This window comes from Mus caroli, unplaced genomic scaffold, assembly GCF_978045245.1.
Source record: "Mus caroli unplaced genomic scaffold, Mus_caroli_1 scaffold_13, whole genome shotgun sequence".
Taxonomy (NCBI): domain Eukaryota; kingdom Metazoa; phylum Chordata; class Mammalia; order Rodentia; family Muridae; genus Mus; species Mus caroli.
Genome location: NW_028227268.1, coordinates 17,722,537 through 17,741,341, shown reverse-complemented (window position 1 = coordinate 17,741,341; position 18,805 = coordinate 17,722,537). Strand labels below are relative to the sequence as shown.

The 18,805-nt window shown below is 38.4% G+C and overlaps 1 protein-coding gene across 9 annotated transcripts in view; it reads right to left on the bottom strand.

Moving 5' to 3' along the window:
• Positions 1–18,805, bottom strand: part of Kansl1 (KAT8 regulatory NSL complex subunit 1) — a 129,903-nt gene that overhangs the window by 29,128 nt on the left and 81,970 nt on the right. For 7 of the 9 annotated variants that reach the window (XM_085829488.1, XM_021176689.3, XM_085829487.1 and 4 more), the window contains 2 exons: positions 15,944–16,085; positions 6,597–6,695 (listed from right to left, as the gene is read on the bottom strand). In XM_085829488.1, the coding sequence (XP_085685614.1) occupies positions 6,597–6,695; positions 15,944–16,085 (241 nt within the window). The remainder of the gene's footprint in view (positions 1–6,596; positions 6,696–15,943; positions 16,086–18,805) is intronic. The other 2 variants (XM_085829491.1, XM_085829490.1) reach the window with 1 other exon arrangement.

Genomic DNA, 18,805 nt, shown 5'->3' with positions numbered 1-18,805 from the left:
GGATAGTAAGGAAGTAAAGTCACAGGTAATCTTATCATTCAGCAAACTTCTGCTCAGCAGCTACTTTTAATTTTGATATCTACAGATATACATATTTAAATACAAAACTATTTTTTCTCTGATGTAACAGACAGGTGTTGTTATAAAATAACAGCAATGAAATTCAGATGTGTTATACTTTAATGTGGATTTTAATTTTCACAAAGGAAGGTACATTTTAAATTATTTTATTCACAAATATGTGTGAAGTCATCCACAGTTACTTAAACAAATTCATAATACCTTAAGACAAAAACAACACATTCAATCTAGTAGTCTAAAAGCTTCTAGCTGGGCGTGGAGTGCTTTAATCCCAGCACTCGGGAGGCAGAGGCAGGCGGATTTCTGAGTTCGAGGCCAGCCTGGTCTACAGAGTGAGTTCCAGGACAGCCAGGGCTACACAGAGAAACCCTGTCTCAACACCCCCCCCCCAAATAAATGCTACAAAGATGTTAACAAATATTTCATAAACAATCCTGATACACTTTAGGCTTGACCACTTTTACTGCAGTGGTTTATCTCATTAGTGTTCTCAGAAAATGAAAGCACAATTCAAACATCTTCAATACCCCCATAAGAAAGTATAAAAAGAAGCTGGGTGGGTGGGGCATACACTTTTCTATTCCCCCTCCTTTCCTTTCCTTTGTTTTTTTTTTTTTTTTGGGGGGGGGGGGACAGGATTTCTCTGTGTAGCCCTGGCTGTGCTTGACTGAACTCAGATCTGTCTGGCTCTTTTGAGATTAAGGGCATCTGCCACCACAGCCCCTGTGGTGAGACAGATCTCTAGAGTTTGACACTAGTCTGATCTATAGAGTAGACTTCAGACCAGCCAGGGCTACATACTAACACACTTTCTTTAAAAAAAAAAAAAAAAAAAAAAAAAAAGAAATTATAAAAAGAGCCAAATATTCAGACTTAATGCCTACCCAGAGAGTAGGCATTATCACTGAAGCTTCTGTGAGTTTTTTTTTTTTTTTAAATATTCAGATGAACTCTTTTGTTTGTTTGATTGTTTTAGAGACAAGGTTTCTCTGTATAGCCCCGGCGGTCCTGGAACTCACTCTGTAGATCAGGTTGTCCTTGAACTCAGAAATCCGCCTGCCTCTGCCTCCAAAAGTTCAGGATTTATAGCTCACAGTTAGAGAAAAGCATAGAAAAGTTAAGGTGGCAGACAAAAATGCACTCATAATCCTCATCTGTCTAAAGCAGGGCCATAAAGGATTGCCTTTTGTGAGAATTAGAGGTAATGAGGGATACTGTAAATGGTTTTTTGTTTTTCGAGACAGGGTTTCTCTGTATAGCCCTGGCTGTCCTGGAACTCACTTTGTAGGACCAGGCTGGCCTCGAACTCAGAAATCCGCCTGCCTCTGCCTCCTGAGTGCTGGGATTAAAGGCGTGCGCCACCACCGCCCGGCTGTTTTCTTTCTTTTATTGAAAGAATCCGGTATAAGGCATAAAATATTTAACATAGTGATAGAAAAGGCAGGCACTGGAATTCATAGTTTGCCCTCTTAGCCAATCCAAAGAAATGTGGCAAAAGGTCTTGAAGAAAAATCCTATTAAGTATAAATTTTATAGGGCATATTGGGGGCAGGGACAAGGAAGGACCTAAGAACCAGTGTCCTGAGAAATATGTTTAGAAATATGTTTAGCATCTGGAAAGTTAAGGCGGGGAGGACTGCTTGGAATTCAAGGTTGGTGTGGCCAAAACAGTATGAAAACAAAACCACTCAATTATCACCATACCATATCTTCTTGAAATATCATTTTCTTATACACATCATTTTTGTTTAGCTAAAACATTTAATAGTTTAGTTTGGGTTAGTTATTCCCTGACAAACATCAAAATTACAAGGCAAACTGGGTAACCGGGGATTTAGTTTTATATTCTAATGAATCACTTCTTAGCTCAAAGCCCCCATCATCTCAATGACACTTGGCTCTCCAACTTTATGTAGGTGCAGGGGAACTGACCGTTAGGTCATCAGGCTTTTGCACCAAGTGCCTTTACCAGCAGAGTCATCTGATATTTAAAACAGCTTTAAGTGAAAACAGCAAATATTGTTTGCTACATATAAGGTGCATCAGTAATTCCTACAAACTTAGCACTTTAGCCAGGATATTATTCCAAATGGAAATCAAAGACTGTAAAAATCCCACGCCCACCGAGTTACTTATCTGGTATCCGTTTGAGCATATTTTAAAATGAGGACACACAGCTCACTGCACTTCTACTCTCTGTGGGTTGATTATGGTGACACTTGTTCATGGCCAAACTCTTTGTATCCAACCGAGAATGACCTTGAGCTTCGGCTACCTGGCAGTGGAGTGATAGCAGGTTTGGAGCACCATGCCTGGCTTTTATGGTGTTAGCAACTGAACCAGGGGTTTACATCCCTTGAATTACTTACTATTTTCAGAATTTCAAAAGGAATAATGTTGCTATGGATCAATATTTCCCAGCCAGTTTCTATCCCTTTAACTTTACCCTCAAACCTTTGTCAGGCCAAAACACCACTCAATATATTTCTGGTGATGCAAGGAAAAGAAGTTACTCATGACTAGCCAAAGGTAAGAAGATCGCTATCCTGAACTACTCAAGAGCTTACGTTTTCAGCATACTTCTCTTCTGAGAAAGAAAACTAATACTTAGTAGTTCAGTTGTTCTTTATATCATTTCTTTAAAGTAGTATGAGTATAGAAAGGGAAAAGATGATAAATATATAATACCTTAATGACATTATTTACCAATACTCAAAAAAAAAAGAAATGTTTTTACTAAACAAAATCCTCAATTTGAATTTAGGACTAAATAGTCATTTAAACAATATTTACACAAGGAGGATTTTATTTTGTTTTTAGAGACAAAATGTGAAGTAGTAGAGGATGCTTAAGAATCTACAACTGAGTTTCTAGACTATATGAGATCTCATCTCTTTTTTTTTTTTTTTTTTTTTTTGGTTTTTCGAGACAGGGTTTCTCTGTGTAGCCTTGGCTGTCCTGGCACTCACCTTGTAGACCAGGCTGACCTCGAACTCAGAAATCCGCCTGCCTCTGCCTCCCAAGTGCTGGGATTAAAGGCGTGCGCCACCACGCCCGGCTTGAGATCTCATCTCAAAACAACAACAAACATACACATACCAACAACAAAAGTGTACAAACACCTATTTGTGTACCAAAAAAAAAAAAAAACCAATAAAAAGATAACCCAAAAGTAAAGATAGATGGGAAAGCAGCTAAAAAGACAGAGAAAAATTGAGTATATCTTTTAGAACCATATTATTGTTTCCTAACCCCTAGATTCCCCAAAAGACCTCTCAACCATTTTGTGGGTGATTTGGTAAGTGGAATACAATATTTAAAAACAAACACAACTCTATCACAAAAAACATCAACTACCAAAAAGGACATAAGGAAGGCAATGTATGGTGGCATATGCCTTTAATCCCAGCACTATGAGACAGAGGCAGGCAGATCTTTGAGAATTCTAGGCCAGTCTATCTACACAGTGAGTTCTAAAACAGCCAGTGCAGTGTAGAGAGAGACTTCGTATCAAAACAAAACAAAACCCCACCAAAGAAATAGGCAAACCAACAAACCCACAAGGGAAAACAAAACAAAACAAAAAACCCTAAAATTTCAGAAAGCAGTTTAGACTATACAATAGCATTAACATTCTATTCTGTACATGAACATTGTATTCTAGGTTAGTAAATTTGTTTCTCATATGATCTGGTAATCATAAAACTCTCTTTTCATAGGTATTCTATTGAATACATAATTACGGCTAAATGTGGTGGCACACATCTTTCTAGCTACAGCACTCAGAAGGTAGAGTTAAGAGGACTCCTGTGAGCTGGAGGTCAGCTTTGGAAAGCAATACCAAGTACCAAACAAAAACAAACAAGTAACTATCAATAACAAAGTGAAAATTATGATCATCTGTTAGTAATTCATAGACTGGTTTGAGACAGGATTTTTACAATGTAGCCAGACTGGTCTCAATCTTATTGTTTTTCATATTTAGACTATTTTATGTGTATGAGTATTTTGCCTGCATGTGTATATGTGTGACTCATGATGTGGGTGCTGAGAACTGAATGCAAGTCCTCTGCAAGCACAACACATGCTCTTAACTACTGAGCTATCTCTCTCTAGGTCCTAGTCTCAAACTCTTCATTTTTCCAAAGCCTTTTCTAGCATTGCTTGGGTTGTTCCAACTCATGATTTTTAAAACATACAAACGAGCAAACAATAAAATAAAAATAGATGTAGTAAAGATGTATGAACAACAGCAGTTGGGTTTTCTGGCTACATCTATTGGGAAATTTTTCCCCCCTGGGGGTGGGGGTGTTGAGACAGGGTTTCTCTGTATAGCCCTGGCTGTCCTGGAACTTACTCTGTAGACCAGGCTGGCCTCGAACTCAGAAATCCGCCTGCCTCTGCCTCCCGAGTGCCTATTGGGAAATCTTATAACCAATAATATAGTCAGCAATGACTATAACCAGTGCATGTGGCCCCAGATCTTGGTCTTTTGACACTGTTTTCCAAGGCCAGCCAGAACAACTGAGAGTTCTAGGCCAGCCTATCTACACAGTGAGTTCTAAAACAGCCAGTGCAGTGTAGAGACTTCATATCAAAACAAAAAACCCCACCAAAGAAATAGGCAAACCAACTACCACTACCTCAAAACAAACAAACAAACAAAAATAAATAAGTAAACAAGTAAAAATGCCACAGGATCGGATCTGAGGGAGTTCCCAATGCATAATGAGGTAATTCAATCAAATGAATCTAAACCCATATAAAATAAGATTAATGGTAATCCTGAAATGAGTAACCAAATCAAGAGCTGTGCAGATAGTAGGTTCAGTGTGTAAAACACTTTTAGTTTAGATCCCCAGTGCTTACATAAATCATGGGCTAGAGTGGCAGTCCTATAATCCCAGAGCTAGGGGAGCAGAGACAAGGGAGCCCCCAGAGCCAGCTCTCTAGCTAGACTGGCTGGACTGACTATCAGTCAGACTGATGTTGAACTCCTGATCTTCTGCTGCAACTTAGCATGTGATGTTATTACAGGTATGTGCTATGATACACTCAGCTTTATGTCTCTTTCTCTCTGGTTTTTTGAAAGAGTGTCTTTGAGTAGCTCTAGCTCAGCATCAGGGTTCTGCCTGCTTCTCCCTTGAGTGCTGGAAGCATAGCCTCGCCCCACAAGCCAGGACTTTTTAAAGGAAAAATTGAGAAAAATGAGTACTCCAGAATGAAATTGTGCCGAGAAAGGAAAAAGGAGCTAGAAGTATAAATCGAAGATTATTAAGATACTTTTATTCTCATTATGAAATAAAAAATCATTCATAAAAGCATTTATGGTATTTCTATAGTAAAAATCTCTGATCCAAAAATTTTCCCTTTGTTTTTTCTATTTGTTGAGAATTTTTTGTACAATGTGTTTTGATACTTTCACACACACTCACTCATTTCATCTCCTCCTTTCCCGCCTCGGCTAACTTTGTATCCCTATTAAAAAAAAAAAAAAAAAAAAAAGCCTGGCCATGCCTTCTGATGCTTGCCTTTAATCCAAGTACCCTGGGAGGCACAAGTTGGGAGGATCTCTGTATGTTAAAGGACATCATGGATTACATAGCGAGTTCTAGGATAGCCAGGACTATATAAGAGATCATGTCTCAAGACCCCTCCCCCCCAAAGTCTAATTGTGCTGCCTATATATTCTTGTACATGTGGCCTTCCACTGGAAAAAGCAAACCCCCTCTCAGCAGCTATTAGTTGGCAGTAGCTCCTGGGGTATAGGGGTAGGATTTTGTGCACAACTTCCCCTTCTATGATGGTATTTTTGTCTGGGTAGAGTTTGTACACATCTTGTGCATGCTGTCATAACCATTTTAAGTTTACAAGTGCAGCTGCCCTGCTGTGACTGGAAGACTGGTTTCCTAGTTGCTACCCACCATCTCTGGCTTTTATCACCTTTATACCCTTCTTCCCCAACAAGAGTCTGTTTTTCTGAGCCTTTGGGGATAGGGGTAGGGAGGGGGGTGCAACACAGATGATGTCCCACTGAGGACTAAGCACTCCTAATTCAACTTTTAATGTTTTGTTTTGGGTTTGTTTTTAAATATTTGAGACAGGGCTCCGTATTTTCTAACCTTGATTCAAGCTTACTAGGTAGCAAACCATGACCAACATTCGGATACTCCTCCTAAGCTCTAGGATTACAGGTGAGCACTACCACACCTGGCTTATGCAGTGCTAAGAATTGAACCAGAGCTTTGCACATAACAGACAAGCCCTGTCTCAAAACTTTATTCTCTCTCTCTCTGTCTTATGTAAAATGTGGCTGTCCCTTTGCTTCAACTTGTTTAAGAGCCCCCCCCCCATTATATTGGTCGAGAAAAGTTATCCTACTAAAACTGTATGACTGTGTTACACCTATGTGCCCCGATTCAACCATTACTCTGTAACTTTATATGTGGCTGTAGTGTCTTGACCTATTAAGAGCTATCTTTTTTCTTCCCCCCTTTTCTATCTTTTATACTTACCAATTTATCTCTCCCATGATCTGTCTTCACCTCAGAACTAAGTGAAAGTAACTCTGTTGTATGATCTGGGAAAGGTGCCTCCCCAAGGACTATCAACCCCTGTAGGACAAAGAGTAGAAAGAGAGTGTGAGTGGTATAAACTACCAAGCTTAAGAATTAATCTCAAATTGGTTGGGGCTCAGAGTTTGCTAACCAGAGGCCTTCCCCTTATCCTATGGCTCAAAAATAGCCTGAAAAGCAGCAGCACTACAGCACTTGTACTCATCTGGGCAAAGCCCTGGATGCTTTTTCACTTATCTGATTTGTTTTTCAAGACAGGGTTTCTCTGTGTAGCCCTGGCTGTCTTCAAACTCAGAGGTCTTCAAACTCAGGCTGTCTTCAAACCTGATTCTCCCCACCACCTCCTTGAGGGTTTAAAGGTGAGCACCATCACCCAGTCAAAGTCCTGGATTCTAACCCTGTCAAAAGGCTTCAATAAAAAGCTGAGGAGTAGCACAATTTCAGTAAGATGTTAGGATTCAAAACTGAGCCAGAGGGATGGCTCAGGAAGTAGAGGAGCTTGCTGCTATGGAGCTTGCTGCTATGCCCATAATATACACAGTGAAGGGGGAAAGCTGAATCCATGAGTTGTCTATTTAACTACAAGTTTTCTCTGCAGCATGTGTGTAAACACTCATTATTAAATGTAAATTTGAAAGACAGGTTTGGACACTCCATCCACTTTTTTTTTTCACTTTAATTCACCTGCATAGCTTGTCTTATATGTCACTCTTTTTATTCTGCCCTAGCAGAGCCAGAATCTTAATCAGTTAGGATATTTTATTGTAACTGTACAGTATAAACTCCACTTTATTAGATTAATATCATTAATGGAAGGGTTTCAGTTATATGTGTATAAACAATTACCAAACTGGGATGGAGAGATGTCACAGCCATTAAGAGCACTGGTTACTTTTGCAGATGTCCTGAGTTCAATTCCCGATTTTGGTGTGTCTGAAGAGAGCAACAGTGTACTCACATACATGAATGAATGAATGAATCTTAAGGGAAAAAAGTCCCCATGTATTCTCCCTGCAAGAGAGGTATCTGAAAATACTAGAATGGGACTAGGGACACACTAGATAAAAAGTAAAGACTCCTAAGAGAAAAAGAAAGGTCAGTAATTCACATGGAGAAACATTTACCTCTGGAGAAATGGGATTCCACACTAGGTTGATACTAACAATTTTTATTAGTTCAAAAATCCCATGCTCAGTACATTAAGGATATAGTTCAGTGGTGTAGTTAGTCTGTGCTTAGTGTGAGGATCTCTAAATTCAATCTCTAGTACATAAAAAAGTCCAGTATGAAGCCACAAAAACAGATATTTGAAAACATTATCATAAGTGTATGTATAAAAAATAGTTTTTAAATTTAATAAAAAGTAGCATACTTTAAAGTTTCTCCATTAAAAAAAAACCCCTCAATCTGAATTTGGTGCCTCATAGACAACATCACAGCATTGAGGAAGATGAGGACAGAGGAAGGCCACAGATTCAAGGTCACTTTTCTGGCCCATAATACAACTGTCTCAAAAAAACAAAATCTTGAAAATGCTTTCCTCCTTAATTCAGTGAGCAAAAATCGACCTCCTAAACCTTACCATTTAAAAGTAAAACCTGCTGGAGAGATGGCTCAGAGGTTAAGAGCACTGACTGCTCATCTAGAGGTCCTGAGTTCAAATCCCAGCGACCACATGGTGGTGGCTCACAACCATCTGTAATGGGATTTGAAACCCTCTTCTGGTGTGTCTGAAGACAACACAGTGTACTCATATACATAAAAGTAAAACCTTTTTGTGAAGAGCAGAGTTCTTGTGCATTGTTTCAGAAAATTTTCCATCTAAACTGGACATGATAGTAATGTCGAAACTTGGATGGAGTGACAAAATCATTAGGTGTTCCAGTTCAATGACAATTTGGGATATATGAGACCCAACTCAGAAAACAAACAAATGAAATTCTCATGAGACTGAAGTATTTGGAGTAGAGATCAATGGTCAAATCAAGACAAGGCTTTGAAATACAGACTATGCTGGTTCTAAAATCATAATCAGCCTTCAGAGGGCTGGGATTAAAGGTATGCACCATCACAGCCATCTGGGTGAAGTTCTGCTTTTAAAGACGGCCTCCGCTCATAGACGCACTCCACTGTATCACTCTTAGCTCAAGCTCCCTACTCAAATTAAGACAAACCAGAACCCGCTACAAACTACACTCTCAAGAACCAAGATAGATGAGACAAAACTGTCCATGACACCTAACAACACAAATAAGATGGGAAGCGCGATTGGCTAACAGTTTAAAAATAAAATTATACCTTCCTTCTATCTTTTTATTAAAATCGGTGTGTGCATGTGTTTGTGCATAGCCCAGGATGGCCTCAAATTTGAGGCAATTTTTGGTTTGTTTGTTTTTTGAGAGGGTTTCTCTGTGTAGCTCTGGCTGTCCTGGAACTCACTCTGTAGACCAGACTGGCCTTGAACTAAAAAATCCACCTGCCTCTGCCTCCCTGTACACCACCAGTGCCCGGATTGAGGCAATTTTTGTGCCTCAGCCTCTTACAGACTAGAATTATAGGCCTAAACCACTACACCTGGCTTAAGCTCTTTTTGTATCCAGGTTTCAATGTTTTTAGATTTTTCTTTTTCCACCGAGACAATTTCTCTATGTAGCCTTGGCTCTCTTGGAACTCACTCTGCAGACCAAACTGACCTCAAACTGAAAAGATCAGAGCCCTGCCTCTCTCTGCCTGGGATTAAAGTTTCAATGCATTTATTCAAAAGAAGAAAAAAAACCCAAAAGAATTTGTTAAAAAAATATTTAAAGACTTTACATTTATCTGTGTGTTAATAACCTCTAACCAGAGATTTTACTCTGAAGCTTGGATGAACATTCATGAACTTCTACACTGTTGCTGTTACATCTCCTATCCTAGCCTCTCTAAAGAGTATTTCACTTGAAAGCTATCTTAGCACTTCTCTATGGAACCTTACCCAAAACGTTATGATTGAAAAAACATTGTTTTCCCCTTTCTAAGACAAAAAAATCTTATGAAAAGGAGGGGGAGGGAGCCGACTATCTGACCTAGGAAATTCAAACATAGCAGAAGCACGCCTAAGACCCCAAGTACAACACAGACAGCAACCTGGGCTGCACTCAGCAGGTAGAAGCAAGAAAATAAGTTGTTCACGGTCCTCCTTGGCTACAAGTTAAAGGCAAGACTGTTTCCCAAAAATAATGATACCACAGCATATAAAAGAAGAGGAGGCCACAACTAGATGTACTTTTGTCAGAGAACAACAACAAAAACTTATTTCCAAAGGAAACTTTTGGGACTATGAAGTACATTAAGTCTTAGAAGGTAACAGCTAACTTTTGATAGAACAGAATTTGGTGTCTGGACCCCAAAACGCTGGGGGTGGGGTGGGGGGGAGAACCAACAACAATAAAAAAGTAGTCCTCAAATGATTCCTGTTTTTGGGAAAATAGATTACTTGGAAACTAATTTATTTTTATTTTATGTGTATAGCTGGGTGTTTTGCTTGAATCTATGTCTATACCCCACTTGAGTACAATGCCTTTGGAAGGTATTTGATGCCTTGGGACTGGAGGTATAGATGGCTGTGGGCTCCTATGTGGGTGCTGGGAATCAAAACCTAGGAAGAGTAGTAGTCCATGCTTACCTGCTGCGTCTCACCAGCCACTGTAATACATTACTTTTTTTTTTGTTTTTTTGAGACAGGGTGTCTCTGTATAGCCCTGGCTGTCCTGGAACTCAGTAATACATTACTTTTAAGAAAGGTAACTCCCAGCACTTGGAAAGCAGAGGCAGGCAGATCTCTGTGAATCTGAGGGCTGCCTGGTCTATAGAATTGAGTTCCAGGACAGTCAGGGCTACACAGAGAAACCCTCAAAGAGATGGGGAGGGGGAGAGGAAGGAGGAGATAACATCAACATATAGCAAAGTAAATCAAGAGTGGCAATGCACACCTCTATAATCCCAGTGACTACAGAGACAGACAGAGGCAGAGAGAATTCCAAGTTTGAGGATAACCTGGGGTACACAGCTGAGTTCCAGGCTAAAGTGTGCTATATGTAAGTGAAAGACCATCTAAAAACCTAAACACAACACAGTACCACTTTAAAAAGGAAAACTAAATGCCAAATATTATAGCAGACAACTTTAACTTGAGCACTTGAGAGGCAGAGGCAGGAGGATCACTTAAGGTCATCCTTGGTTACACAGTGAGTTGAAGGAAATTTGAGCTTAATGAAGATGTGAAGGAAGAGAGGGGAAAAATCTGAGCTCTCTAATTGTCTGCCCAAAAATACAAGAAAATTGATGCTAACCTATGACAAAGACTTCCATGTCCCCTAATCTCCTACCTAAAGACAGTTTACAACTCAACAGACTGGGTACATGGATAGATAGCACAATATTAGTGCTTGTCCAGGACACATAAAGATCAGGAATTCAAACCCCAGAATCAAGCTAATTAATTAAAACAAATGTGGATAATAGCAAAATTAGTAGAAAAAGGTCTAGCACATTTTCAAACAAGGACTCTATTATTACAGTGCTATATAAAACCCAAGTTCACATTAACAGATCACTGGACTAAGTTTTAAGGCTTATCTGATTAAGCTGAGCTCAGAGTACCCCTACAAAACTCATGCCGAGAACCTGAGGCTGTGCAATTATTTCAAAGTAGGATCTTTGCAGATGACATCAAGTGAAAACACACCCCTTAGTGTGGACCATAAACAATTCTATATTTTTAGTATTTTAATTTTTAAAATTTTTTCGTTAGTTGTTTTCTTTATTTACATTTCAAATGTTATCCCCTTCCCTAGTTTCCCTGCCACTGCTCCCCAACCCACCCACTCCCGCTTCCTGGCCCTGGCTTCTGTTCTGGGGCACAGAACCTTCACAGGACCAAGGGCCTCGACTCCCATTGATGACCAACTAGGCCATCCTCTGCTACATATGCAGCTAGAGCCATATGTCCCACCATGTGTTTTCTTTGATTGGTGGTTTAGTCCCAGGAAGCTCTGGGGTGTACTGGTTAGATATTGTTGTTCCTTCTATGGGGCTGCAAACCCCTTCAGCTCCTTGGGTACTTTCTCTAGCTCCTTCATTGGGGACCTTATGCTCCATCCAATAGATGGCTGTAAGCATCTACTTCTGTATTTGTCAGGCATTGGCAGAGCCTCACAGGAGACAGCTATTATCAGGCTCCTGTCAGCCAGCTCTTGTTGGCATTCGAAATAGTGTCTAGGTTTGGTGGTTGTTTATGGGATAAATCCTCAGGTGGGGCAGTCTCTGGATGGTCATTCCTTCAGTCTCTGCTCTGAACCTTGTCTCTGTAACTCCTTAATAATTAATTTTTAAACTGTGTATGTGCACGGTATGTATTACTGTACATGCCATAGTTAAAAGGATACCCTACAAGCTTTACCTGATTCTGAGAGACATAGGATACCAGGCCTGTATGGCAAGTGCCTTTACTCTCTGAGTCATCTTCAGTCTCCAAACAGTTGTATTTGACTAGGAAAATTTGGATATAGAAATAGCCAGCCACGTGAAGACAGGCAACAATGAATACTCTGACATTCCAATTTCTAGCACTCAGAACTTTGAAAAAACTTGTGCCTATGGTTCTAAGCTATTCAATTTGTGATACTTTCTTAGGGAAGCCTAGAAAAGTTCTTCAAACCAGGGGTTGGAGAGGTAAGAACACTGGTTACTCTTTGAGAGACTTGGTACATTTCATAGTATACATATAGAATCTCCTAACTGTTTCTAATCTGAAACCCTCACATAGACGTGCATGTAATATACATGTGGACCTGGGTTTAGTTAGCTCATAAACAGCTACAACTCTAGTTGCAAAGGACATAACATTGACTTTTGATCTCTGTAGAAATCAGGCACACAACAAGGTGTACATACACAAATGCAAGTCATATGTATAAAATAATAAAATAAATCTAAAAAAGTGAACTATTAAGTACAAATATTGGGCAAAATAGCACACATATGTAATTCCAGCACATTGTAAGTAAAAGTCTAAGAATGAAAAGTTCAAGGCCATCACAAGCTACTTATTTACAAACAAACAACAAAAGTATATAAAATTATTAGTGATTTTTAATCAGCTAAAAATATTTTATCATAGCATTCCTCGTGACATCATTCAAACAGGAGGATTTTCTTTTTTTAATTTACTGTCTCTCATTACAGACGGATGGTTGTGAGCCACCATGTGGTTGCTGGGATTTGAACTCATGACCTCCGGAAGAGCAGTTGGTGCTCTTAACTGCTGAGCCATCTCTCCAGCCAGAATTTTTTTTTTTAAATGCTCTAAAAAGAACTACATTAAAGTATTTGACTAGCCTAATAAGAACTTGGGCTCTTTATCTGTTATTACCCCATCTCCCAGCCTCACCTCATTAGGAGGCATATATAGGAGCAGCATGGAGAATCTGAATAAGCATGTAACATTTAACAACAACAAAGTGATAGCTAAAGTAAAAAGCATTTTTAAATGATAGGGAAATATGCAAGATGACAATATATAAAAAATTGTTATATGCCTACAAGAAAAAAGTAGCTTCATAAATATATATATTATATACATATACATACACACATCTCAAAAATATGGGGGTAAAAGGAGTTGCCTAGAACATTCTAAACATACTTTGATTTTTATATATGCTTTCCAAAAGTTTCCTAAAAGAATCACTCCGAAGAGAATTATCAATCTTAAGCCATACATTTAGATATGTAAAGATTAAATTTTATTTCTACTTTATTTATGTTTGCATGTGCACGTGCATGCCTATAAGTACACCAGAGGACAATTCACATGAGTCACTTCCACCATGGAAGTCCTGAAGACTCAATTTGGGTCATCATTTTTGGTTGGCAGCAAGCACGTTAACCCAATAAATTATCTCACCAGCCCCATACTAACAGTTTAAAACACAACATGCAGTGTGGAGAGATGGCTCAGTGGTTAAGTGCAATTACTGCTCTTGCAGATGATCCAGGTTATGTTCCAAGAACAAATATCTGTAATTTGAAGTTCCAGAGAATTTGAAGCCCTCTTCAGACACCAGGCATACATATGGCTCACATACATACAAACAGACAAAACACTAACATACACATAATACAAGTTTTGATATATGCAAAATAAATGTAGCAATAAAAAAATGACTATGTTACTAGACTCAGTTGTTAGTAAGAAATCCTCATTCTCAAATATAAAAATGAACACTTATTAGTTGTGAAAGCCCCGACACAGGATAGGCACAGAAAATTGCCTCTTTTTGACATTCAGGCAACTCATTTAAAATTTTCCTTTGTGAAGACCACTTAAGGAAACTCAAATGTTTGCTACCTCTGGAGATTTTTTTAGTTTTTACTCTAATTAATTTTTTTTTTTTTTTTGGTTTTTCGAGACAGGGTTTCTCTGTGTAGCCCTGGCTGTCCTGGAACTCACTTTGTAGACCAGGCTGTCCTCGAACTCAGAAATCCGCCTGCCTCTGCCTCCCGAGTGCTGGGATTAAAGGCGTGCGCCACCATGCCTGGCTTCTAATTAATTTTTTAAAAGATTTATTTATTGTATGGATGTGAGTACACTGTAGCTGTCTTCAGACACACCTGAAGAGGGCATCAGATCTCATTACAGATGGTTCTGAGCCACCATGTGGTTGCTGGGAATTAAACTCAGGACCTCTGGAAGAGCAGTCAGTGCTCTTAACTGCTAAGTCATTTCTCTGGCCCTTTAATTTTTTAGTTATCTAGGAACAAGTTATTTAAAAAGGAACATTATAAGCTATGTTTCTGATGAACTTTTGGAGTGCAGAGAAAACTGAGTTCAACTGCCAAAACCGACACTTAAAAATAAACAGAAAATCAAGCAGTCTTCCAATTCTAGAGACATTAGAATGGCAGGGATAGGCAGCCCCTTGCTTAGCCAGTTCCAGGAAAATTACCAGTGACTATGGTATCAAAAGAAAAAAGAAAAGATGGGCAGCATCTGAGGAACTCATCTATAGTGTTGCTCTGGCCTGCACATTTGTGGAGGCACGTGTATACACATGCACACACATATTTTACACAGTCTTACATAGACTTGTGTACAACTTCAGAATGACAGTACTGGAAAGTAATGCTGTTCACATTATAATACTTTTCTTAGGCCTCGGCCTCCTAAATATACTGCCTATAACAACAAGCTATCACGTCCACCTTTTAAGACTTTCAGAGGCACTGAAGAAGACACCCATGGCATTTTTAAGAACATTAGGCTTCATCTAAAACTATGCACCAGTCCAGTCATGCAGCTCAACCGCAACTATCTGTTTTATTAATGTCTGTATGTCACTTGTGTACGTAATCTCCCAGAGGAAGTTGTGAAGTACAACACGAATGCAAGAAACGAATTAAGCTCCTCAAAATGAGCAGAAAGCACTCTTAACCACTGAGCCATTTCTCCAGTCTGAATCTTGAGCTTTGAAATGTTTGCATGAGACTTAAGAGATAATTTTGCTGGTTCAGGTGCTTGCTCCCAAGTCTGTTGTCCTAAGTAAGTTGTTTTTCTAGAGTCCCCAATCACAAACTATTATAAAACATGTTTTGCAAGGATGTAAGCACCATGAAAGTAGAATTTTTCTTCTCCAGTATATCCCACCAAAGACCACTGTATGTACATAGTAAGCATATAGCAGTTTAAGGGTTTGCTCCCTATGCAAAAATTTCCACAAGTCAAAATCAAAAAGAACAAGACCCTTTTCAAAAATGACTTTTCAAAAAAGATAAACTGCTCAATGTCACTGTCAAGTTAATTATCAGTCCTCTCAAACAGAACACAAGAAAATAACATTTCTATCATCTATGTTGTGTCTAAGTTTCTGATAATCTTTTAATTTAAAAATTTCAAGAAAGAGCTTATCAATAATAGAGAATATCTGATGAAATAAGCAAAGTGAAAAAGGAGTAGATATGCCTTTCCCAAATTAAAATAAACAATACAGTCTGTTAATATACTGTTTCTTTTTCTCATTTTGGCCCAGATACCATTTTTTCTAAACATGTCAGCTGGGGGTTATATTCTACTGTTTCCTGACCTACACTAGTACCATTAGACTCTTACATTAAACGGTTATAGTGAACCATTAAACCATTTATCCTGACATAGTTAAAGAGTTATTGAAAGAATGGGAAGAGATGGGAGGAGGGGATTAATGGAAGCATTCAGACTGGTTAGAATATACCAAAAATGCATTCCTTACCTTATTAGCTCGTATCTGTTTGTAAATATCTGTTTGCTGACGAATTCGATATTCCAAGTCAGAAACATGGGCCTGAAGCCAGTTCCAGCGGCTGACAATAGCTGCTCGGTCTGCAGCCCATCTCCATTCAGACCTACGTTTCCTACAAAGAAATAAACAGAGTGAAATCCAAGAGCAATGCTAACATCTATACCACATGGGGAGGAGGATAGTGTGGGGTAGGTTCTTATACAGACGGACTATCATGTAAAGACACACACAAAAGACAAAGTACACAATCCATAGAAGACATGAGGTTAAGTCACTTTGTACAATTTCCTTCCAAAGTTGCCTAACTAGAGGTGCTAACTGTACCTGACACTGTGTGACAATGTTCTTCTGAAATTGTGTTAGATTCTCAGGAGATAAAAGGTATTTTCTTTGTTAAAATAGTATTTTAACAATATGTGTGTGTGTGTGTCCCTGCCTATCCAACCATCCATCCTTTCTCTTTATCTATTTATTCTTATCTATTTTGAGGGAGGGCCTCATTATGTAACTCTGGCTGTCCTGAAACTCAAGAGATCCACCTGCCTCTGACTCTCTACTGCTGGGATTAAAGGTATATACCAACATGGCTTGATCAGCAATATATTTTTTGACTCTTTGAAGAATTAAGAATGACTGCAAGAGGGCTGGTGAGATGGCTCAGTGGGTAAGAGCACCCGACTGCTCTTCCGTAGGTCCGGAGTTCAAATCCCAGCAACCACATGGTGGCTCACAACCATCCGTAACGAAATTTGACTCTCTCTTCTGGAGTGTCTGAAGACAGCTGCAGTGTACTTACATATAATAAATAAATAAATAAATAAATAAAAAAGAATGACTGCAAGAATGGAAATTCAGCAGTTTTTGAATACAGATCAAAATAGAAAACTTTACAGCAGAGTAGAAACCTTCATTTTCTTAGCATGTATCATAACACAATTTTACAGATAAAAATCAGAAAGCAGTAAATAATCTATATAGATTATAGAATATACTTTTTAGTACTGTGATTCTCAAATACAGCTACAAATATTTGTCTCTAATCTCAATTAAATGTGGGTTTCTGTTGTTGCTACTGCTGTGACTTAGCATATCTCCTGTGTATCTCAGGGTGACCTTAAACTTGCTATAGAGCTAATGATGTCCTTCAATTTCTCACCATCCAGCCTCCATTTCCCCAATGAAAATGATAGATTTGTACTACATTGTCTACCTACTTCTTTTTTGGGGGAAGGGGAAAAGGGTGGGGATTTAAATTTTATTATTTTATGTGTATGGGTGTGTCTACACATAGTGTGCATGCCTGGTGCTCTTGGAGGCCAGCAGAGGGAGTTGGATCCTGACCATGTGGGTATTAGGAATCAAAACCAGATCCTTTTAAGAGCAGCCTGGGCTCTTTTCTTTCTTTCTTTCTTTCTTTCTTTCTTTCTTTCTTTCTTTCTTTCTTTCTTTTTTTTTTTTTGGGGGGGGGGCTGTATCTGGATGTAATTTGTCTCAAAACGCAGCCTGAGCTCTTAATCACTGTGTCACCTCTCTAGAACCTCTCAACTTGTTTTAATTGGAAGCTGAGAACAGAAATTCAGAAAAATATAATATAAACTTGAATAACCAGATATCAAGACATATATAAAATGGTAATAATTAAAGCAGTATAAGATAAACAGAAGACCAACAGAACATGATAAAGACTCAAAATTTGTAACTGGATACATGAATTGTCAGTTCTTTATATGGACAAAATTAAAATTACTTCTTTTTTTGTTATGTCTCACTGGCATTACTCTGGCTTTCCAATTTGCTTTAACCTAGACCAGGGAAGAAATTTCAAATAAAACACAAAAACACAATTAAAATTTCAGCAAACAAATGATCTAATGAACAAAGTTAAAAAACAAACACTTGTTAGAGTTCGAGGCCAGCCTGGTCTACAAAGTGAGTTCCAGGACAGCCAGGGCTACACAGAGAAACCCTGTCTCGAAAAACCAAAAAAAAAAAAAAAAAGTTCATGCCCAATCACAAAAAAATTATGCTTCTGAGAATATACTTTTATGGGTGCACAAGGAGAATAGAATATATATCATTATATAATCTAATTCTGCTAAAGAAGACAAATAAATTATAGTTTATTCCTTAAGATATTCCTATAGTAATGAAAATCAAGCTAACTGAGCTCTCTGTATCAATATGACTACATCTCAGAAGACAATGCTAAGAAGAAAATTCACATAAAGTAAAAATTAAGTGTAAACGATAGTGCAGATACACACACAGTGTTAACGGGAAAACATGAAAATTTGAAAAACAAAAGAAACAAACACCACCACCACAAGAGGACTGTTACTATGGCTGGTCAATAAGAATGTATAAAGATATGCTTGGAGCTAACTGACATGCAGTTTCAGAGCTGGTGGATTAAAAATCTAGAGTCTCTGACAATGACCCTGAATTTAGCTTATAAACCTGTAAGTATCCCAGGATACTATCCCAGAAGAGCAATCACTTGAAACTGCCCAAAGAAAGATAAAGTTAGACGGTTTAAGAATTTTTTGTTTACTGTCAAGTGGGTTAGAGGAAAAAAAAAGCAAAACAGTTTTAAAATCTGCTTGAGAAGATACTGTAGAAAAACACATTTAATATAGCCAACTAAATGCCAGTTCTGGTTTATTAATATTAATAGGTTTCTTTTTAGTTACCTGACCTTCTATTTTAATTGTTCTAGATTTAGCAGAATATTACTACATACCTAGAACTAAGGATATTTTCCCCATCCAATACATAATATGAGGGAAAAATGTCATAAAACAAACTATAATCATTCTAAAACCATGCTGAATA